Consider the following 23,704-nt stretch of genomic DNA (forward strand, 5'->3'; position numbering starts at 1 on the left):
TATGTGTGCACTTGTACACGCACGCACAGGGACGGGCTCTCTTGACAGTAAAAGGGTCAGATCTGTGGGGACAATCCAACAAGAACACAATCAGGAGGTTGGCTGAAAGCTGACACCTCCCCACACAATAGCGGGTCTCACCTTCGGAGAGCACTGAGAGCACCTGGGGTCCCAGAATGTGCTTTTTCAACAAGCTCATCAGGTGTTTCTGCAGGGGCATGGGTACGCACAATCACGTGTGCATGCATGCATGTGTGCAAAGGCAGTGAAGTGCTCCCCGGAGCTCTGTTCACATAAGAATGGCTCCTTCCCAGGAAGTAGACACAGCCTTCAGATGCCATCATAAATAATCCAGGAGGCCGGGGTGTTGAGTGAGACATTGGGATGGAGATCGTGGTCGAAGCTCACTGAATCACATCTGTGATGTTTTATTTTTATTTATTATTATTTTTTAATTTTTGTTTTTTACCGTGGAGGAGGTCCTACTTTTTAATTCAAATACTGTTTTAACGAAAAAAAATATAGTTGGGATCAGGCTGTGACTACCTCCCAGGCATCATCCACACAAAACTAACGGCCTCTATGTACTCACAAAGCATGCGCATCCCACACGGGCTTCCTTTGGGCCTGTTTGCCTACGTTCTCCCACATGCAGGTGGAGGAAGGAGCAGGTGTCAAGCATCCACTGGGCAAGTCTTTTAACAAACCTTTTCACTTCTGCGATCGTTTACATTTTCTTCATATTTTATGTAAAATGTATATGCTTATCTTCATTTTGGAGAAGACCCTGGCTTCGGAGGTTCTAATGTATCCTACTGCTTTTGTTGTCTAGACTTCCATCCCTGTATTTGGACAGGGCAGGGGCTCTAAGCATTACAGGGGATAATTATCGCCCTGCTCGCCATGTGCCAGCGTAAACTAGTTAATTAATTTTTACAATGAACATAGCCTTCCGTGTTTTGTAAAGAGGGAACCAGAAGCCCAGGCGTGATATCACCACCACCACTACCACCACCGTCGTCACTAATGGAGCAGAGTTTTTGGAAGAGAGCACAGGCTTTGGGATCAGACACAACTTTCTGTGGAGCCTGCTTCCAGTAGTCACTAGACATGACTTTGGGCAAATCATAGGACCTATTGAGCCTTCTTGTCTCCATTTACAATATGCTATCTTTCAGGAGTTGACACTGGGCAATCAATGCTGATGTGGAGCTGCAGAGTCTGAAACATGAGGAATTTGCAGAAAAGAGATCACTGGATATACTTGAAATGGCGTAATTAATGCTACGAAGACAGCCCACATTGTGGGGAGAGGATTGGAGAACGAAAATCGGCTTTTGGCATGTAGGGTAAGATTTCTCATTTTTTAAAGTTGAAAGCTAAAAGCCTTCCACAGGCCAGGAGGGAATACCTCTGCCCCTCCTGTTAGGAGGCCCCTTCTGGAAGGCCGAACTTGCCGCTTGCTTGGTGTGGGACTTTACATCACCGGAGCTTACAGTCCTGCCAAGTAGACTATCGTATTCATTCTACACAACAGTTTCAAGAGGTGAGTGTTATCATGATCCCAAATTGTGGAAGAGGACACTGGGGCACAGAGCTTTGGTTTAAATTGCCCTGGAATGTAGCGAGCAAGTCATCAGATGGGGCTTCAAACCTGGAACTGCTTCTAGGCCTCACGTTTTGTTAGTCTTTATATGTGTTACCAACCTGATGGGGTTTGGTAAGATCATTAAATGAGATAGGATTAAGATATTATTAAGATACCCAATGGGGTCAATGATTCAAGCTTATGGCAACATTAAAGAATTCAATGGAATCAGGCACACGAGAGCCTGGGCAGGATCCTCGGCGCAGGTGCGCACGCTGGAAATGGACACTCCAGCCCTTGAGCTCACGTTTACCTTCTTCACCCAAGCCCCCCGGCCCCAACCCCAAAACTGTGTGAAGGACTTGCACACGTGTTTTGTCTGAAATGCAGTTTTTGCTGTTTTTGTTTTCAACCAAAGACTGACATTTGTGTACTGGGGGAATAGGTTGCCTGAGTTCTGTTTCCTTCCTAAACAAGGCTGGGCACTTTCCTGGACTTCTTTGGGAAGATGAATATGGAGCTGCACCCAGTGCTCCTGCAGGAGGCAGGTGGGTCTGCGGGAGGTGGGGGCACGAGCAGCCTCCCCAGCTCACCCGGACCAGGGCCCCTCGCCCCTGCTCCCCACCCACTGCGGGACCCAGGGTGGCCATGCGTGTGCACGCGGACTCTCCGTCCCGGGGAACGCACGGAAGCAAAAGGACTCAGGACACCGACTCGCACGTACCTTTTCAGACTAAGCTTTTATTTTTTTGATATTACAAACCAGTTTTTCTTTATTCACAAACCACTGTAAGTGATATAAACACTAATTTCTAAAGACAGATATACACATTTTCTGGGTTTGCAGATTGCGTGATGTGTGTGTTAAGAAGTCACTATATGCCACACATGATATTAATCTTTTTTCCATAATTCATAATAGCAATAGTTATTTAGATAAATGAAAACATTCCAAATAAATACTGTTTAAAAAAATCCAAAATGTTTGTTTACATCTCTGACATACATTTTAAAATGACTTATTGGCATCTTGGCGGAGTGCCCAGACAAAAGGTTTTGCAACATCATGTGGCACTCACTTGCTCTAAATGATTTTATTAAAACTACATACAGTCATGGGGGAAAGTACAGCTCATTGATGAAAATCAAAACTGCAAATTAATTTTACTTTAACCAACACAGTAAGAATTCTATGTTTGTGATTCCAAATACAATGCAAATTCTGGATTTTTGACATCGGAGGCAATGGGGAGACAGCATTGGATTCTCCCCAAGGCTCCTGTCCCTTCTACCTTTCTTCCCCCGGGGGCAGGATGCCGAGCATTGTGATCAAGTGTTTTGTTTTTTGTTTTGTTTCGTTTTGTTTTGTTTTTTACAAACATCAACCGGGCACCCAGTGTCCTAGCACTGTTCTCCAGGTGGGGGAATGAGAATGTCTCCGTGATGCTATAAAACACCCCCTGGCCCCTCCCTCGTCCACCCCAGTCAACCTGCCAAAAAGAACATTTGACATGCTTCTGGCTGCTAAGCATTTCCCCCTCCCCCTTCTCTCCTCCTCTCCAGATAACGAGAATCTGTCTTAGATATCGAAGCTACAGAAACTTTGTTTTCAAATCTTGTGAAACTTTATTGATGGTTTAATATCCAACCGATCTTACTGCATGCACATAGGATGACAAGAGAAAGCTGGATCACAAACACTTTTTTTTTTTTAAGTTTTGTTTGGTTTTGTTTTTTTAAAGCAGAGTTGTTACAGCGGATTGGCGGGTTCACAGCGGTGAGCTGAGAATTTACTGGAGTGCGGGCGGTAGGGCTCCGCACTGCACAAACACACGGAAGATTGACCTATGGCAGAACTACGGGAGGCGGCTGGCCGCTGTTTTGTTTTTTATTTCAATACAAAAACAGGAAGACCCGTGACAGATACCCCAACTTAGGTTAACTTGTAAACAGGATAACATGGAAAGAGTTCAAACAGAAGAAGTACAGACAAACTGCAATTTTTCGGCTGTGTCGCTCTGGCCCTGCTGCCGAAGTGGGGGACGTAGTTCTTCGGGGATGAAGAGGGTGGAACCTACTGTTTTTTTGTTTTGTTTTGTTTTTCTGCTTCCTTCTGACAAGTGTCCTGGGCCTCGGAGACAGAACTAAAGATACTGGTTTGAGAGAATCCTTGGGGACGAGGAAGAGGAGGAGGGCAGGCTCTCACAGGCGGAAAAATTGCAGATTGCTCACACAACACAGTCATGTTTCAAAAATTACCAAGCTGATGAAAATACCATGATTATCTCTACTCAATGATTGCAATACTTGTAAAATGCTTCTATAAATCCGAATATGATTATCATGTAATTCCATAAAAATTATACATCTGTCTCTAACAGTTGTTCTACTAGGCTAAAACTAAAGCTTCATAGACTGTTTCTAGAACTTAACAACTCCACTGCACAGATGTAAATTTTATACATTTTTTTTTAACTGGTACAAAGAATTTAAGTTTTTATTACTTTCTTTTTTTGGAAAAAAAGAAAAAAATAGAAACAGTGCTTTTTATCACCTTTTTATTAATGTTATTTTTTTCCCTCCCATAATATAAAAGTCAGCAATGATATCAATAATTTATTATACTGGAAGAAATATAAAAAGAATGCTTGTTGATGGCCTAACTAGCAGTTTTTGCCTAAATAACTAGCGGCTGGTTAAGAAGCTGAATACTGCCAGGTGGAATGGTTTTAAAGGGTGGGTTTGCACAGCTTCATTCAACTTGGATGCACAAAGTGCTTCGAGAAGCACCCCCTTAACAACATAACCTTTGGCTTGAACTCAATGAGTAACTTAGAACCGCTGATATATGATTGTTGGTGCAGTGGGTCGTTTGGATTCATCAGTTACTAGTTTATGTTTCCTTTTAGCCCAAATCCCGGTCCCCATCCCCTAAGACCCTCCCACCCCTTCCCCGCTCGTAAAATAAAATAATGCAGATGCAGAAAAAAATGACTATTGTAGTCACTTACACTCTTCCCAGACAGCTGATAACCCCAGTAGCTTAAGATTCAGCATATATAATTCATTTACATGATATAGCACTCTGGATATGGCCCTAAACCAGTTTTTATTCATAGCTAGCGTCTCTCTATTTCAACCACAAAAACTCCTACAGCCAGCAACCAAACTACGGAACCTTCAGAAATTAAAGACCCACAATATTAAAATACACAGAACAAAATATCTGAGGTATAAGATAAAAAATGTAATTTTTTTCCTCTTTTTTAATTTTTAGAGCTGCTAAAATGATGTACTACTGCATGTATTGCAATACCCAGGCCTCGGAAAGCTTCCTCTCTCCCCACATTGGAAGGTTTTAATGGTTTTGTCATTTAGTATGGAGCAAAACGGTTGTATCCCCCTCGGTATATACTAGCCTGCAATGAAGAAAGAACGAGACCCACATCATCAGCATGGCTCCTAGTCTTGGCATCAGTCAAGGGTGCAAAAGCATTCTGAAACAAAGCAATTTGAGGGGTGTGTTTTTTACATTTTCCTTTTGCAACACGTGGATCATCAAAAAAGACTAATGTGAAAAATAGACACTCAAAAGCAACCGAAATGGAGGCACCCCCTACCCATCCCAGGTCATTCTCGGAGAACTAACGACAGGGCCAATCCTGACCTCCCCCAACAGCTCTTTCTAGAGAAAGTCCCTGTGAGCCCAAATTCCGCCGGCCAGTCCTGCTAGAAAGAAGGACTCTGACACAGGCCGGGCAATGGAAGGGTTGGCCCTGTCTTGTTTTGTTTGCTTGTTGGATTCATTAATGCGACATTCCAATGGGAAAAGCTCAGTCTACACTCAAGAGGCCGAACATAGACGGCTGATTGGATGCAGCGATTCAACTCTCCTTTCCAACACATTCCTCAAGTGGGCTAGGTGTTGAGGCAGAGTTGCTGAATGCAAAATCAGGATGAAAATTTAAATCAACTGCTCACTTGACTTGCCTCAACAACCTGGCTGGAATTTGCTCTTGAGAGGGGAGTTTACAGATGGATTGCTTGATGTAATTGAGCTTGTGCAAAATAATATGTTTCCAAATCATGGCTGAATTTCTATGACCAAGCTCCAGTGACTTGTCTGGCCATGGCTTTAGATGGTTATGAGGTGGCACTTAACTATTTCTTTGTTCTAAAAGTATTGGCGATTCAAATGAATGCCTATGGGAATTTATTTTTAGGATAAGGACTGATATTCTTGATCCCAAGCAGAAAACTGCATGCCAAAAGCTTTGTAATGATTGCATACGCTCTCACGTGATGGGCACGTCTTACTGTACTCAAGAGTTTTAGTGCATAGAAGGTTGAACAAGGTACAGGCAAATTCACCCCACCCTCACCTCCCATTTTTGCCCTCCCCCCCACCCTTCCCAAAACAAAAACCCAGACACCCCCCCAAAAAACAAAAGACAACTCCTGAACCCAGCTGATTCCTTCTAATTCCTTATGTACTAGGCACACACACAAAGTGTGCCCCTCTCTCTATTTTCTTTCCTGGGCGACTATGACTTTAAACATGAATTGTAATAGGGGAGGAGAGGCAGTCAGATTCTCAGCTGCCTGACAGCAGAGGCCTGGAAGTGTGCAGCTTAGCTCCTCTGAAGTCTGTGCTGGGGCTGGAACCTTGGGGCTATGTGAATGAGCAGCAAGGGAGGGAAAAAAAAAAGAAAAAAAAAAGTTCTGCATTGACACTGCATTCTGTTAGTGATGGATTTAATTATCAAAATGACTAATTATTCCATTAAGGTAAGTGCTCTGCTAGGTGAGACTTGCAAAATTAGAAATATAATAACTTACATGCACTACATTGCCAAGAAATTAAGACATTTATCAAGTTTACTGGGAGGATTAATGTGGCATTTTAGCTGCTGTTAGCACAAGAGACAAATTCAATTAAGGGAAAGTGAGAGGACGTCAACCGTCAACCCATACTAAGGTCCCAGCTGGGGGAAGGGAAGGGAAGCAGGAAAAAGTGAGGAAGAGGAGGGATTGGTACTCACCATGGCACCAACGCTGTAGGTGGGGGCTGGAGCAAGTGTGTGGTGGTAGGGGTCGGCAGCATAAACTCGTCCGTAACTGAAAGGAAAACACGGGTGAAGATTAATCCATAATATGCAATTACAAAGTCATAATAACAACCATAAAATACAAAAATACCAAGACAGTGTGGAGGGGCCCTATTCATCTTCAGAGATTAGGAACACGTTCCCATCTGCCACACGAGAGAGATCCAACTGCGGCCAACACATTCTTTTGCTCATTTAACATTTGCTGGTGAGATAATACACATTGAGGTAGACAGAAGAAACACCTGGAAAGAGTGGTTTCAAGAAGCCCAGGACTCACAAAGGACATGTTATTCTCAAGAGAGACTCTCTTTTCTCCTAATTTAGCTGTTACCAATCAAGTGAGACAAGGTGGATCACAAAGGGTGGTGTGGTTCAGTCTGTGCAGTTAGGGTCCAACATCTCGGAAGAGGAAATAACAGATGTGCTTGAACAGGAGGCTCCTGGAATGGTTTGTACAGCCTTCCCCCTGCACCCTCTCACCCAAGAATTAGTCTGATTTGATTCTGATCCTATCACCCCAGAACTTCTAACCATCAGTGGTCAAGTTCTGAGAAGGGACACTTTTCAAACAATATTTCTTGATGCTGAGATCTCATCTTTGAGTTTCTCTATGCTTCTCTCCCCTCCTCTTCCTTCGACCGCGCTGCCTCCCAGTACAGGCTTTGGAACAGAAATGAAGAAGAGATGGATGCCTACTGAGTGTCTGGAAGTGACCACAGCAACACATCAGAAATTACAGGGCAGAGAGTTTATTTTGCTCAATATCACAGAGCCAAACAGAGAGCTGATCCTTGAATCTCTCAGGGTGACCCGTGTGCCCCTTCCATGCCATCTAACACCCTTCCTCAAATGACCTGCCAGATACCTTTGTGGAGACAGTATGGACATTGGTTCTTTGGTAATAATCAAAGCTGAGGTGCAGGTTGAACCGGGTTAGGTTCCCCAGAAGAGTCTGAGATGGAGATTGTTACACACATGCTTTGTTGGAAGGAGCACTTTCAAAAAGAGGACAGAGAGGCAAGTAGGTTGGAGAATGAGAGAAAAAGAGAAGCAGGGATAGGCTCTGAGCTGGAGTCTCGCTACGTGGAGTCTACGTGACCTTGTGAGCTGCACCCCAAAGTTAATCCCGCCTGGAGAAGAGTACATTGGGTTTTTAATACTCACGTAAGTTCAGCATCAGCTGTGGGCTTCCCTAAGGAGGGAGGACAATTTCTGAGTTAAAATGACCCTCTTTGGCAGTGGGTAGTTCTCTGAAGGAGGGAGCAGCTAGGCGCCATTAGCAACCAACACTCACAGCAGCTGGGGGATGCGTGTACCGGCCACTGCATGCGATATATGTCCATTATCAATGGCTTGTGACTCTTGGACTTTGCTTTAGGGAACGAAGGAACTAGGCAGGAAGAAATGGTTTGTCTGTACTAGCTCACCTCCCATCTCTTAAGGTCTCACTCGCGTGTATTTGTATTCCTTCCCTTTCCCGGCTTTCCCCCACCTTCTTCCAATCTTCTTTTTCAGAATGTACTGGATGGGTCTCACTTGGTTGCTCATACTGTGGAGTCTGGGACAGTGGGAAGAAGCTTGGGTGCAAGTTCTTTAAATCTTAGGGTCTGAGTTAGACCCCAAATAGAAATTTTTGATGATGCCAAGCTGTCACTGGACGTGCCCTACTCCTAAACTCTCCTTGTGTGTTTCAAAGGGCACTGAGCTCAGATAACTGAGATGAGGCTTTCCGCTTCAACACACAGTTCTCCTGATCCTCCACAGCCGGGACAGGAGTGGATGTTTCTTTTCTGAGGTGACCCTCTCAGGGTCACCTGTGAACAGTCAACCTTGACTTTTCATTCTTTGGAGCATCCTTGATTGATTTGTCTCAATCAGACAGCCCTCAGTCAACAATGCTCCCTCTCGCTGGAAGAAGAATGGATGTAAGTCCAAGACAGAGACGTATGTTTGGATGTATGTCCAAACAAGATGAAGGATGACGTTTTTGAAGAATTCTTATATTCACAGATGTCACCCAAGTTGGGCCACTGCCCACATAACTAGAAGTAGATGTGAATTAGGGGTAAAAGGACATGATATATGACTTTGGTGCTGACTTTCATTTTGTGAGAAAATAGTCTGTCATTGGTCTAGAGAAAAAAGAAACCACTAATAGAATTATTTTAATGCACTTTCACCCACCAAAGCTGGTCTTATGAACAGGACATAAAATGCAAAGACAAACTGAAAATCCTTGGGAATTTAGTAAATGATGCCAGAGCATCGCTTTTTTAGCCTCGCTAAATCCTTGGGAATTTAGTAAATGAGGCCATACCATCGCTTTGATGGTATTCCTTTAAAACGGGTATGAAAATGCCCATTTAGAGATTTTTTATTTTTTATTTTTTTTTTACTTGAGGAATGGTATTACCGTGGCAAGTTTCCTCTCTTGAGGCGATAACATATTGGTAGTCTGAATGTGTTCGAGGAGAATGTAGCTCCTGCCTCTTCCCTCCACGTACTTTAATGGTAAATTCTTATTTGCCTATAACACTGGGCAGAGCTTCAACGTTCGTGGAAAACCCAAGGTAACAATTTGGCCGTATTCTTTTCCAAGGCAGAAGAAAAATACAGCAGCACTGAACTATTCCTCGTAAATGAGCAGGCTCCTTTTCTCCTCAGGGTGACCTCTACCTTCAGAATCCGATGGTTTTATTATGATTAATAAATTTCATTTCCACAGAGGAAAAGGGACCATGTCAGCTCAAACTGAAAGCAAGGAGGCTGCTTTTCAAATGCTAATTTCTAAACACGCCCTTGTGTGACACTACAATTTAGACACAAGGTTATTAGGGAAGATGTGGACTGGAGTGCTACTCTTGCGGCAGAAATGCCGGGCACGTCAGTGACCTAATGTCCTCAGAGCTGGCTAAGCACAGCCCAGAGGAAAAATGGCGATTCCTAGGGACCCCGATAGGGGTGATGGGAAAATGTCTTACGCCTGCCATTTTATGAGCGACTTATACATATCGTCACCTTCCATGCCACCCATCCCTGGCCGCGGTGGACAATGATGCAATCAGGTCATGATGGTCTCCATGTCCCCACATCTCATCCATCAGAAATTACAGATGAAATCTTCCATGTGTCTACTTTACTCCATTCCACACTATTACCACCCTAACCTAAGGCGCCAGGGTTTCATCAGAACGAAATCTACAACAGTCTTGTCTTTTTGTTCTACTCCTGCCTCTTCAAACCATCAGCCATTTATATCTGTAGCTAATAAGTCTACCATCTATCATATCCTATCTATCCATCCATCATCTACCTAGTTAAATATAAACCTAATCATATCACTTCCCTGCTTAAAACCCTTCAGTGGTTTCCCATTGATCCCAGAATAAAACCCAAACTTGAATGAGTTGCCCTTGACCCTCTTTCCATCCGATCATGTTCCCTTCTGCCCTTTGCTCCCTATATTCCAGGCACACCGTCCTCATCACTACTCCGTGAACACATGCAAATTCATTCTCTCCTTACAGCCTTGGTACTTGCCTGTCCTTCATGTAACGTAGCAAGTCTCTAACCATTTTGTTTGCTTACATCCCCACCTGATTATTGACCCCTCCCACCCCTGCCCAGAAGGTCAGCCCCATGGAGGCTGGGCTAAGTCTATTTTGTTCACCTTTTTACCTCCGGCATCCACCAAAGTAGTTGGCCACAGTGCAAGTGAACAGAAAGCCAAGCCAATGCTGCTGCATGAGTGAAGGCAGGGAGAGGGAGGAGCAAACAGGAAAGAAGTGAGTCCCAGAAGACACTGGCACCCATCCTTAGGATCCTGTCAGCAGCAAAGATTCTTCTAGATAGGCTTTCTGAAGATTCTCGGTCAGCTGCTTCCAGAGACATTCAAAACCCTTCAAGATACTCAAAAGAAAAGTTTCTGGGGACTCTGGAAGTACAGAGCGTAATTTCATATCACCCCTAAGAGTTCACAGAAGACTGGCCAAGATGCTGGAAAGCTCTTCAAAACCATTTAGGGAAAAGCCAACCAATGAAATAGAAGATAACAGCTCTGCTGATGACCTCACCATGGCTTACAGCCAGGTCATCATGAGCCCATGTTTTTTTTTTTTTTTTTTTACCTTAGCAGCAAGTAAAAACCAGGAGGCCACCCATGATGCTGGGTAGAGCACAAGGCATGGGACAAGAAGATCCAAGTTCAAGTTTGCCTTTGCAATGTCCTTTCTCAAAAACTAGGTAAGTCTCTCTCTCTCTGAGCCTCATTTTCCTGTCCATTAAGTGGTATTGTTGAGTCTCAGCCCCATCTAATTCATAGATAAAGTGCATGGAAAGAAACCAGGGTACATTTTGAAGCAGTCTACAGATATAAGAGATCGTGATGTGGGGAATCTTATGCAGAGTTGCCAAGCCAGGCTCTCACTGCTGCCCACACCTCTGGTCTGTAGAGGCAAGATTCTCTTCTAACATGATTGCGTGTAGCTCTAGCAGTCAACCTACAGATATTTGGAGTTAAGCACTATCTAATTTATGAGTTACAGATGTGGTTAGAAGTGCTGCATTTGACCCTAAGATTATGCTGGAGTAAAATGAATAACTATGCTGCCTGTTGAGTGGGAAATGAGAACCTGTGTTTGTGAAAGTGCTTTGTCAACTCTACTGAGAAATGCAAATATTACTTATTATTAACATCTGAATCCAGTTGAAACAAGCTGGATGCTAATGAAATACAATAGAGCTGTGCTGGTACCCACACCAGGATTCCAGCAGTGAAGTGATTTTCTTATAGGGACACAGTAAGAACACTAATTAATTTCACTGTCTGTATTTTATTCTATATCTCAATTAAGAGCCTTTATGCCCTCATGGATCTTTATTCTTCCTGTATCATCACTTCCCCATGCCTCCTGTCCCAGAGCTAGCTGGGGAAACCCTGGGTTGCAGAAAGTTAAGTGAACATCTCCCACCCTACAGATGAAGTTCCCAGTGGCATGTAGCTCTCCTGGACAGCCCAACCATGGCAAGGAGGTCTGGAGGATTGTGCCCCCACCACACTCAGAAGTGTTGCAGAGCATGCTTTCAAAAGAGTATGCATTCTGATCACTGGGGTCTCTGCACTGTTGTCAGGGGCTATAGGTGCCCTTCTAATTATATCGAAGATATAGTCTGAAAGACATTTGGGAAAATGAATCCATGCCAGTCACACACATACAGGACCATATACAAAGGGGGTACCATACCATAACCCTGCAGTTCTAACAGCCTGCTATTTGGAGAGCAATGATTTAGCTAAGGCAAGTTTCCTTCACGTCCCTATGGAAGGGCCACTGGGCTCTGGATCCCAGTATGGCTCACACTGCTCTGGGTGTCAGAGGTATCCAATGAGAAGAAAGACAGAAGCTAACCTGCACAGGAAGAGGGGATCCTCATCCCACCTCGTCACTCTGGTTTCTTGAGCTTTCCCAAATGAAAACCAAAGGACTTTTAAAAGAAAACCCCCTGGTTTTCATTGCTGCGGGTATAATCCACTGATAAGTTGTTGCTCTCCACCCCCCCACCCCCATCCAGAGAGAAAGCACCTGGAACACCGTTCCAGATCAGGCGTTCTTTGCATTTGGGAAAATGCTCTGCTCTCGGCAATTCTCAGTGGCTGGGAAGGAGCTACGTGAATATGGGTCAGGAAGAGGAAGCAAAAGACCACATGGAGGAAAGTGGGCTTTGGAATCCCTCAGCTCTGTTCCAGCTATTGTATTAGTTCCTACCCTGATCCACTGCAAATCAATCCATTTTCAAAAATAGAGTGTTACCGGCATTTCTATTTTCCAGCTGGCCCATCTCATACTCATCATTACATAAAAATGCAGCAGAGCATAGTAAGATCCCAGGTCCTTACTGGTGGAAGGTGGAAGACTTCTGACAAATCCTTTGGTGATTTTGGACTGCAGGATCTGACAGGTCCCCTTGGCTTGTGGGTTTCTGTTAGCTCAGGGTGGAGACAAAATCCCTTATTTCAAAAGATGAAGAAATGCAGCTCACAATATGGGAGGCCACAGAAGGCCTTTCCAATTCCTGGTTTGGGGTAGCTTGAGATACCTTGCAGATAATGGCTCTCACTTTCATGCAAATAAACATCTACCAGACAACCAAGAAGGCTGAGGGCAAACCCTCCTTTCTCAAATATTAGATCACAATTTTCAGGCTGTGTAATCTGGGTTAGCATAATGTGCATTGGTTTGAGAAGATCTTAGGATAGAAATGGTAATGATGGCCAAGATCTGGGGCACATCTTCCAGGGTCTTACACAGCAAGGACAATGAATTAATCTCTTCACTGCAAAGAGACCTGCAACGACTGATACTAATCAACCTGTTTCATCTCCACAGGAAGAAGTAAGAGGATTCACAGGACCTTAAGCCATTCATCCTGGATTGTCACAATAGGGGAAAAATCTTCTTTAAAGTATTAGATGGAAACCACTTGAATGTATTGAGGAAGAATTTAAAGAGAGATGGGTTAAAAGGGGATATTCCCATTCACTTTCCTATGGAGAGTCCACCGAGGTCTGAGGTCTTATATGAACATATTCACTCCTCTTTGACTACTATAGCCTCTCCTAGCTTTAATCTAGACCATGACTTATACATTTGTAGACCATGGGAGGGGGTGGGGTGACCAAGCTTTTTCTAAAAATCTTCTCAAGATACATGGGAGAGAAACTTATCCAGTCCCGTAACTCAAAACATCTATAAAGCCACCTCAAATGTAGCAAAACTTCCAAAAAAAAAAAAAAAAAAAAAAAACCCAAGTACAAATAGAAGAAATTCTCCAAATGAACAACATGAAGTCATCTCAACTTGACTCTGACATTTCTGAATTCTATTGTTGCTCACTTCCTTTGCCTGGATTTGAAATGATCACCTTTACCAATCACTTAATACATTTTTCAGCCTCACATTTTCTTTGCTCAGAACCAATGGGGAAAGCATCTTCTGGACTCTTTATATTCTAAATGGGGAGTCACAGAGTTTGCTCATCCAAATGGTCACACCTCTGAACTGTAACTTGTTTACATGTAAACCTGTAACATCTATGAAAAACAGACCATACCACCCATGGCAAATCAGATGGCATTGTACTTTCTGTACCCTCTGTGCAATTCCAAACCTCTTCCAATTCTGAATCCCAATAGAACAGGTCTGAGATAAGAATCTTGATTCTAGATTCATCAGAGCAGAGTAATAGCCACTGCCTGGGAGCTGAGAAGACACAGTAAGTCCTGCTTTTGGCCATAGTTCCTTCACTCTGGAATGCCTGCTCCAATAAAAGGCCCATAGCCATACTCGCTTAAATGCCAAGCTCAAGGCTGTCCTCCTCTTAGAAAGCCTGTTTCTAGAAAGTGTCCTGATGACCACTCTACCAAAACCACTAAGAGATTCCCATCATGCTTTGAAATCAACATGGCCCCCCAGCTAGGGTTCAACCTACTGGGAGAACCCCGAAGAGTAATCTTAGAAAGTTTATCTCCTCTCTGAGCCACTTCCTCCATCTGTGAATGGAGGTAATGGTACATACTGACTGTATAAGGTCGTAGTGAGGTTGACATGAAGGTTACTGGTTACCAGTTAGCAGCCAAATGACTGTCAATCATTGATGCTATCAAGGTGGCATTGCCTTCTATCCCAGGTGGGGTCATGACACTAAAGCCCGTGAAGTATTTGTGTCAGAACTACCCCTGAAGTAAACATCTGGAGCCTCCTGTAAGCAGATCAAAGATTCTGAGAGGTTAACTAGCAGGGTGAGAGGAATGAGTCCGCGCGAGCACACACACACACTAACTCTACTCTCACTTGGAGGCAAAATTAAAACACAAAGTCAGGATATACTGCCAATATCCAGATTATCTGCCATGATGTTTTAATCAAACCCTTTGAATATTCATTTGAGCAAAATAAATGAAAATCTGGCTCTGGAATGGTACTGTCCAATAAAAATATAATGAGCCTAAGATGAGCCATTTTAAGTTTTATGGTAGCCACATTAAAAAAGTAAAAAGAGGGATGCCTGGGTGGTTCAGCGGTTGAGTGCCTGCCTTTGGCCCAGGGCGTGATCCTAGAGTCCCGGGATCGAGTCCCATATTGGGCTCCTTGCATGGAGCCTACTTCTCTGTGTCTCTGCCTCTTTCTCTCTCTCTGTCTCTCATGAATAAATAAATAAAATCTTTAAAAAAAAAAGTAAAAAGAAACAGGAGCAGTTCAGCCTTATATATTTATTTAATCTAACATATTGAAATATTATCATTTCAGTGTGTAATCAACTTAAAGATTAATGGAATATTTTACATAATTTTTGTACTAAGGTTTCAAAATATAGTATATATTTTATACTTACAGTTCTTCTCAATTTGGACCAGCCACATTTCACGGGCCCTATAGCCAAATGTGGTTATTGGCCACCATACTGCAGAGCACAATTCTAGAAAAACCTACTCTATGTTCTCATTACCACTGAAAGGAGAAAGGTTCCTGATTGATTAGCAATGTGGTTCCTAAAAAATTAGGAATTACCCAGGAGATTCTATTAGAATTATCTGGGGGAACTTGTAAGAATGCAGATTTTCAGGCTCACTCTCCAAACCTATAAATCAGAATCTCTGGGGCAAGGGCATGGGAAGAGGAAATGGATTCTGCATTTGTAATAAGTTCTGGAGGTAATTTTCATGCGCTCTAACATTTGATAACTGCTGTTCTATTTTTTTATTCAAATTCTGCACTGATACAGCACTCCCTCACCCAGGCTAATTCAGAGCTATCTGGATATCTTTAATTTTTATAAGTAAAGTGATAGAGACATTTTATTTTTATAGGGTATTGCTATTGCCTGTAACTAGCTTTGAACAATGCCTAGTGCACAGCAAGCTCTCAATAAATGTTATAATTATTTTTACTAAGTTCCTTTGTTTATATGTTCCCTGAACACCCTGCACTCTCCTATTATAATACACATCACACTTTATTGGAAACAGACCAATTAACTACAAATCAATTTGCTGCATGACGACTTTGCTGAATAATCAAATAACCAAAATGTAAGGAAGACAATTAGGTAAAGTTTGCTGAAGGATCAATTAGGGGAATGGCCAATTTGGAAACTTCTCAATATTATCAGAGGCTGCATGGACGTGGAGGTATGTGTTGATGTGCCTGTGTGTGCACATACATGCAGTTTGGGTGGGGATAGAAGGATGGAAGGGGATGATGACACCCTGTGTGGCCATGAACTTGCTTCTGATAATTACTTCATAAAGTATATAGCAGTCTCTTTACAGGGGTTGGCTTTAATGGCTTTGGCCATTCATTCAGCCAAGGCTTTTTTGCAGACCCCCTCTCTTACCTAGTGTCCAGTACTCAAGAACTGGGAGTGTGTTCCCAGGTTGGTTTCCCATGTCTCCAATATGGTACTGGTCCAGTGGAGGAGGCAAGACTTGCTGCTTGACAGAGACCTAGCTTCCACTTGCACCCCATAAACACACAAGCATGCATACACACTCCCTTGGGCAGGGGGCATCTGGATTCAGCAGCCAAAACAATTGGTTCAAAGTTTCTTGTAGTTTTCAGGGAATGGATTATCCTGTTGGTTGATTTTCAGCCATTGATTTTCAACAAAAGATAGACTTCTGGAGAACTGACCTGGAACACACATAGCTTGTTCAGCCCTCTCTCCTGGGATACGCAGAATGTTGCCTGGTAAGTCAGCTGCTCCCTTCATCACTCTGTCCCTGCACCTAGACCAGTCCCCAGCACATTAGAGTGTTCAACACACACCTGCTGCATGAAGGGGATGGGCCAAGTCAAATAAACACCCAGTAGAACAGCCATTTGGAGAACTGTCAAGTTCCCTAGGGCCTCTCCGCATTTTAACAACTCAAAAATACTAGTTTTTTTAAGGAGCAAGATAGCACAGTTAAAGAAAGCAGGAGAACTCCATTTGGAGGCAAAGGTCAATGTTCCAAGGTCAAAGTACAAGGAGCACATGGGAGCAGCATGGTTTAGTGGAAAGAACTTTGTCATCAGATGGACACCACTGGGATTTGAGGCAAGTTACCAATGTTTTCTGGGCTGGAGCATTATTTTTTTTCCTTTTTGTAACTTCCAAGATGAGGATGAGGGTAACATCTGCCTCACTGAGCTGATGTAATAGGTCATATGTGCATGTATACACAAGCACACACACACACACGAGGGTATCTATGTATACATGTAATTTATCATGCTAGCACACAGAATTTGCTCACAAATGATAGGAAGTTAGCATTACACCCTGGAGAATTCAGTGAAGCCCATTTGAGGAATTACTACTACAGGGATGGAGGGCTCACTCAGCATGGCGATAAGAAGTCAGCCCTCCATGGAAATAACTGATGCGCCTTGAAGCAAAAGGGAGAGTGTGTTCGTGTAACATGGACTGAGCTTCATATGCTTCTTATCTGCCAGCCTATCCTGCTTGTTCTCCTGTCAAAATACAGCCCAAAAGCCAACCACCTCTTGGCTCTTCCACAACCGTCATCCTACCGCCTGCCCCCTCTCCCTGGGCTGCTGGAAGAGACTCCCAGCTAGTGCTCTTTCTCCTGTTCTTGTCATCTTGTGATCTGTTCTCCATAATGCAGTCTAACTCATCATTAAAATAATAAGGCACATCACAGCTGACACTCCAGTGCCTTCCTACCACACTTAAATCTTGAGTGGTTTCAAATTCTGCAAGTCCTAAGTTGTTCTGAGCCCTAGCCGTCTTCCTGATTTGATCTCCAAAACTCTCACTTGTACTCATATGCTGTGGCTACGCTGCACATGATGTTGATGTGCAGCCGAGCCTGGCCACCTCAGGCATGCGTCAACCACATGGCATTTGCACTTGCTGCTTATTCAGCCTGAAATGCTTACAGTTCCACGATGACGTACCTGGCTCGCACCCTCATTTGATTCAGTTCCCTGCTCAAACGTCACCCTCTCAGAGAGGTCCTTTCTGCTCACTGAACCTAAAGTAGCATGGTATCCTATTTTCTATCTACCCCTCTGCTCTTGGATTCATTATAGCTGTTATATAACTTGACATGCAAACCTATCACATGCCTCTGCATCTGTATGTTGGGTGACCAGTCTCCACTGGATAGGAGGCTCCTTGGAGGAAAGGCTTCTCCCGGCTTATTTAATGCTATGTCCTAAGGGCCTAGAACACTTGCTGATACACAGTGATGACTCACTACATGTTAATCAACTGAGATGAATTTCTTGCTGCTCTGCCAAAATAGCTAACCTGCTTCTCGACCTTCATTCGAGTATAAGACCCATATTCTACTTCTACTACAATCACTGGCCAGTCCTGGAAAAGCTCTAGTGAATCACAATGGCAGGGAGACCTTGGTTCTAAGAAGGGAGAATCATCTTGTCCTTTTGTTGTCGCTTCCTTGTAGGATCCTACTCATGGAAGGTTCTTGATATTACAGAATGAGAAGCTATCCGAGTGTCCAAGGTGAGGGTTGGGCACATGCATGTTGAGGGGTTGGTGCTGCTGTCAAAAGGCCAGTTGCCTGTGTCACCCATGTGAGCACTTGTCTTTCAAGAGCAACCAAACCAAAACCAAAACCAAACAATGAATATCACTGCTGGAGACACTGAATAAGAAAACAAATTTTCTTGTAAATATAGTCTCACAAACTACACAGACGAACAAGAAAAGTGTCTTCTACGTGGCAAGAGCAGAATTGACATTTTGGCATCCTCTCCAAAAGACCCAAGTGAAAATCGTCACTTTTCCTTTGGGGACAGGAAGAAAATCCCTTCAGTGCTGCAGATCCTACTGCCCAGCAATTTTTGTCTTACCATCTTTAGCCCAAGCCTCGACAAAACTGGCCAGCTCTGCCCGACGGGCAGCTGTGTAAGAATAACACATCTTTATAAGAATTTCAGTTATAAAATCCATCAAGCCCTCAAAACTGAGATTTTTAAGCATCTCATTGATTTTTTTTCTTCATTTTAAAAGAGAGAATTTGCCTTTTGTTGAACACTGAAATCCAGTAGATACCAGGATTCAAGGGACCTGCCCTAAGGAGTGTTGTTCTGCATGCAGGGATGGTTTTGTTGGTTAGAGTTGGGGGGGAAGTGGAGGGCGCGGTGTCCCGGGTTCTCCCAGCACGGGTGCAGATGAAGCGCTTAGAGACCTCATTTAAACCATGAGTCACAACCTTTGTTGACCAACCAGTTCTGATTGTCCATATTCATTCTATGAGGAGGGAGGACTGGCTGGGAGATAATTTGACATTTGATTGATACGGGTGTCTCCTTTTTCATGCTTGGTTCAAAATTCAGAGTTCAAATTGAACCTTATGAAGCATACAACATATTATTAATATGGCCATCAAAGCAACAGGGATATCTCTCTCAATTTGAAATCTGATCAATAGCAATTCATTAAGAATTTACCAAGCAGCCACCCTGAATCAGATAAGGTAGGTGAAAACACTCGCTCTACCCAGGCAAACTTTCATTATCTGTGGCCTCTTTTAGGAATATTGTTTGTGGACCACTTGCTTACAAGGTAAGGTTTGTTAAGTCACGGGATGAAATCAATGTCTATCTCTTGAACCTGCGACTTTGCAGTGTGTGATCTGTGATGTCCGAAGCTAATTTCACACACAGGAACAAGAGAGCATCTCCACGGGAGAGCCGAGGCTGTGCTAAGCAGCATATCCGCAAATGGCATCTATTACCATTTAAAACCAACGTTCCTCCCACCCCAGCCAGTTACCCCTCCAGACACATGCTCCCTTTTCAAGCTTTTGAAGATGGTAAATGTCTCTTGCATCCCAGGAACATTTCCCACCGCCTCCCAGCTACGCAATGATCCATCTTCTACCATTAAGGATTGGCGAAGTGTTAGGGATGTCACTACCTCTCATAGGGAGAAACAGATCTTTGAGGTTAGGGGTTGAGGAAGGGGAACAAGAGAGCCCTTGTCCAAGGGGTTTTATAAAAATGGAGTCAGCTGGCACTTTAAAACATGAGCATGCACACTTCTTGGGACTCCCTGGGTAAGACGTTAAGCCATGAAAAATATTGAGACCGATTCTATCAATGAAACCGGCCCGACTTTTTCGAACAGACAGGGTTGGGGACATGTGCCTAGCAATATGTCCTCTCTTTAATTCCTTCTCACCGAAGACTCAAAGTAGGGAGTGAAGCGTTTAGCAAACTAGCCTTTATTCACTGCTCCGTTGATAAAATGTGATTGGAAGTAGATGAAGTTCTATTTGCAAGGCTCCATCTAATGTAGGCTTTTGAAGGTCATGTCATATTTGACTACATGTTAATGAGCTAAACAGTCCTCCCTTCTGGCTAGAAGCAACATCTTAGTAAGATTTCCTAGTCATGGTTTTGGTCAAAGTTTAGGCGTAAAAGCAAACAAAACAAAAAACAACCCCCCCCAAACAAAAAAACAACCCCGAATCTGTTAGCACTCACCTAATCTTGACATTTAATCAAGCAATTTCATGCTAATGAAAGTCTAAACGTAACTGTTCCAAACCACATCAAAGTAAAAAGACAGGTGTTATTTTGATGGACACATCATGCGACTGTGCAATTTCCATTTGCCAATGCCCTGATTCCAAAAGCAGAAGACTTTGTCTCTCTAAATCCTGCTACTTGTAATAGGTTTTAAAAGAAAGGAGCTAGAGGATCTTTGATTCATAGAAGAAAGATCCCCTTCTCATGAGACAGAGACAATTCCATTCCCCAATGCCTCTAGCTTTCTGGACTCAGTCTTTTATAACCAGTCATTCAGTAAAGATCCCAAATAATTCACATATACATCTGTGTGAACCCAGACAAAATATGTCAGCATACAAGTCACACATCTGTGTCCTTAATCTCCCCTGTTCAGCATTTTAACATAAGAACACTGCTTATACCATAAGATTGTATTGTGGCTTCATTCAATATAGTCTTACTTTTCTAGATCATGTTTTATTAAAACTGGAAATAAAATATCCAAGTTAGCAAAATGCCTAGTATCTTTTTAGACAGCAGAGCCTAAGGCTTCAGCTATACTCCAAAGATATATGGACTTTGTTTTTGTCTTTTTTTTTTTAACTCAAGTTTCTAGAGTGACCAACTGCAGCATGTGAAGGAAAAAAAAAAAAAAAGAGAGAGAGAGAGAGAGAGAGAGAATACTGAGCTTTGGATGGATGCATCAAGAAGTAGCAATGTTTGTTACCTGCAGAGGTGTTACAAGAAATTTCATCTGCTGCAACGAAGACGAACTGATTTCTGGAAGAGAAGATAAAATTCACAATACTGCTCGCTCAGGGGGAAATGTGCTCTCTGCCAACTGGGTGGATGTATTCAGATGCGGGGAGGGAGGGGTGCTTTGTTTGAATGGATGTTGCAAGGAAATGTGTTGATATATCTTGGACTTCGAGAGTTTAGAGAGATCATGAAACAGGCATGCGGGGGACCTCGCCAACGTAATCATGGTGATGTCAGAACGGGGGCCATGTACACACTGTTGCACCATCATATTAATACTGAGTGTTACCAGAAAGTCATGCCAGGGTACGTTTCTAAGGCTAGGGCAACTCAAACTGTCCTTGGATTTCTGCACTCAATGGAGATTACATTTAAAGAAAATATGGACGGTCTGTTAGGAAAAAGGGGATACTGCCTACGAAAACCATAAAATTCCAGACTTTATTATTGTAGTATAATACCAAAAAAAAAACTTTTTAAAGGAAATAAAAAGAAATGCTGCCATTTCAGAAAAGAATGTTATATGGTATCATATTTATGGATAATAATTTCCTCATCAAATTAGGCTGGCTACATAAAGAAGGTAAGAACACTCATCTATTGGAATAAATCCTTTTGTACCAAATTATTTTTAATGATGCAGTATTTAAAAGAAAATTAAAATGGAAAACGCTATTTTTACTTTGACTTAGTAAATCCGGAATGATGATAAAACTCTCTTAGGATGTCTCCAACCGTGGCATTTGCACAATGAAATGTGTTCTAAGTCAGACATACTGTTTATTTCTCTAAAAATAAGAACGTCTGGGTGAGGCAGATTATAAAAATGCCCCCAATGAGATTGGCGAGGCTCTTAAATGCCTCAGAAGTGGCACATTGGAGCCTCTGGTTCTCATTCGTTAGATTTTACTGTGCGTCTGAATCATTAAGAAGCAAGATAAATGCATTTTGGGGGTCTTAGTTTGACTGGTCTCGTTCAAATGTCTTAATGCTTCCAAAAGTATCTAGTGATTGAACATTTCTTAAAACACCTTAAGAGAGTTTCACTGTTGCAAGAGGTATATCCCTGGAATATAAATAGAGCTACCCTTGGAAAATTCACTAGAATTTAGCATCCAGTTGAAAATCCTAGCTCTCTCCACACCAATGAAATCTAAGCAAAATTACACATGCTCTGAGAATAGTCTTCTGTATGTTTTTCTTCCACATAATGAAAGTCACAGCCAAGTTCACTTATCACCTCTCTTAAAAGACTAAAAGTTAGTGTCACTGGTTTTTTGCTATCTTTTTGCTTGGGCGCAGACTTTTTGAGCCCCACCAATACCTGGCTTCCAATTTCTGAGATTTGAGGAGCAGCAGTATAATTAATATCCCTGAAAATGAAGATGTTTGGGTTGAATATTTGTTTTGACTTGTTCACCTTTGACTTACTCCAGGGGCAGTAAGATATGGACACCCCAATTACATGCATGGGATTCATGGGTAGGCCAAACAAACACTTGGAAGGACTTCTGTTTCTAGAATGCTCACAAGAAGGACTACCATAACTGAGAGTGGCGACCTGACCCTTATCCAGAGAGGCAGGCTCTTTGTTATAGCCATTCTCCTATTTATGGGGTGGCCCTCATTAGTTAAGTGGTTCTATCCAATGCAGACCCTATAATCCTAGAAGATTCTGCTACCTTGCTTCCCACTTCTGTATTTTCCCTAAGGAACTGTCCTACTTGCTAAACATTAGGAAAACAATGAGAGGCAACCAACAGATATAAAATGATGTTTGATAAACAGGGAAAACGAGTAAGAATGCAAACTACAAGTATGTTTATAAAGACATTAGAACTTTTTCTTTAATTGTGCCAGAATTTTTGGAAATATGATGGTCATCCTTCATAGCACTCTTCCTTAGGACATGATACTCTAACTCTGGAAAAATAATGTTATCATTTCTCCATTCCCTTCTTTTTCCTCTCTTTCGGGTAACCTATATATTTTGAATTTTTTTAGAGTGCTTTATGATTCCTGAGCAAATTTCTGAACAAAGGGATGACTCAAGAGTTGGCTCAGAAGACAGCCGACCATCAAACCAAATCTATGTCAAAGCATAAAGTTATCACCAATAGTGATATTTTAAGGAATATGCCATGGACCCTGTAGCAGTGCCAATATTAAAAAGAACATTTGCAAAAAATAGTTCTGTACTGGATATATCAGTTCTGGATTGTTTTTTTTTTTTTTTTTTCCTTTTAATTCCACGCAAACAGTCCTACAACATCCAGGAAGATTTCCCTAACATTTCAGAAAACTGCCTTTCTATGGAGCTCATTAATTCCATACAGTCAGCTTGCGTGATCAGCCTCCCACTATGCTACCCTTTCACCAACTAATTATAAGTACAATTAATAGGAAATCCCTGCAAATAATAGCCTGGGGAGGGATGCCAGGCCAGCGTGGCCCACATGTGAGGCCAGTAGAAGAATCTGGGTAGAATTATAAGGGACAGGATTCATGGCAATGTCTCTGTCCACTATGTTATACCATTTTTTATATACGATTATGTTTCTCCCTACTTGACCTTTCAGAAAAACGATCTCTTAGCCCATAAATGGATCATCCATGACCCTCTCTGTGGAATTTTTTACCCCAAATGACCAGAGAGAAGTATGATCAAAGAGATTAATGATGTAGCTGGGAAGTGAGCTATC

General features: G+C 42.6%; 1 protein-coding gene across 20 annotated transcripts in view; it reads right to left on the reverse strand.

Annotated features, from left to right (window-relative positions):
- Nucleotides 1-2,309: 2,309 nt before the first annotated feature.
- The window catches only part of RBFOX1 (RNA binding fox-1 homolog 1), a 2,033,116-nt gene continuing 2,011,721 nt past the window's right edge, over nucleotides 2,310-23,704 (reverse strand). For 11 of the 20 annotated variants that reach the window (XM_025416568.3, XM_035717217.2, XM_025416563.3 and 8 more), the window contains 3 exons: nucleotides 20,971-21,023; nucleotides 6,631-6,706; nucleotides 6,005-6,260 (listed from right to left, as the gene is read on the reverse strand). In XM_025416568.3, the coding sequence (XP_025272353.1) occupies nucleotides 6,113-6,260; nucleotides 6,631-6,706; nucleotides 20,971-21,023 (277 nt within the window). In that variant the 3' untranslated portion in view covers nucleotides 6,005-6,112. Of the gene's footprint in view, nucleotides 5,086-6,004; nucleotides 6,261-6,630; nucleotides 6,707-20,970; nucleotides 21,024-23,704 lie in introns of those variants that run through there. The other 9 variants (XM_049111427.1, XM_025416573.3, XM_025416566.3 and 6 more) reach the window with 3 other exon arrangements.

The sequence above is a fragment of the Canis lupus genome, chromosome 6 (genome assembly GCF_003254725.2).
Source record: "Canis lupus dingo isolate Sandy chromosome 6, ASM325472v2, whole genome shotgun sequence".
Taxonomy (NCBI): domain Eukaryota; kingdom Metazoa; phylum Chordata; class Mammalia; order Carnivora; family Canidae; genus Canis; species Canis lupus.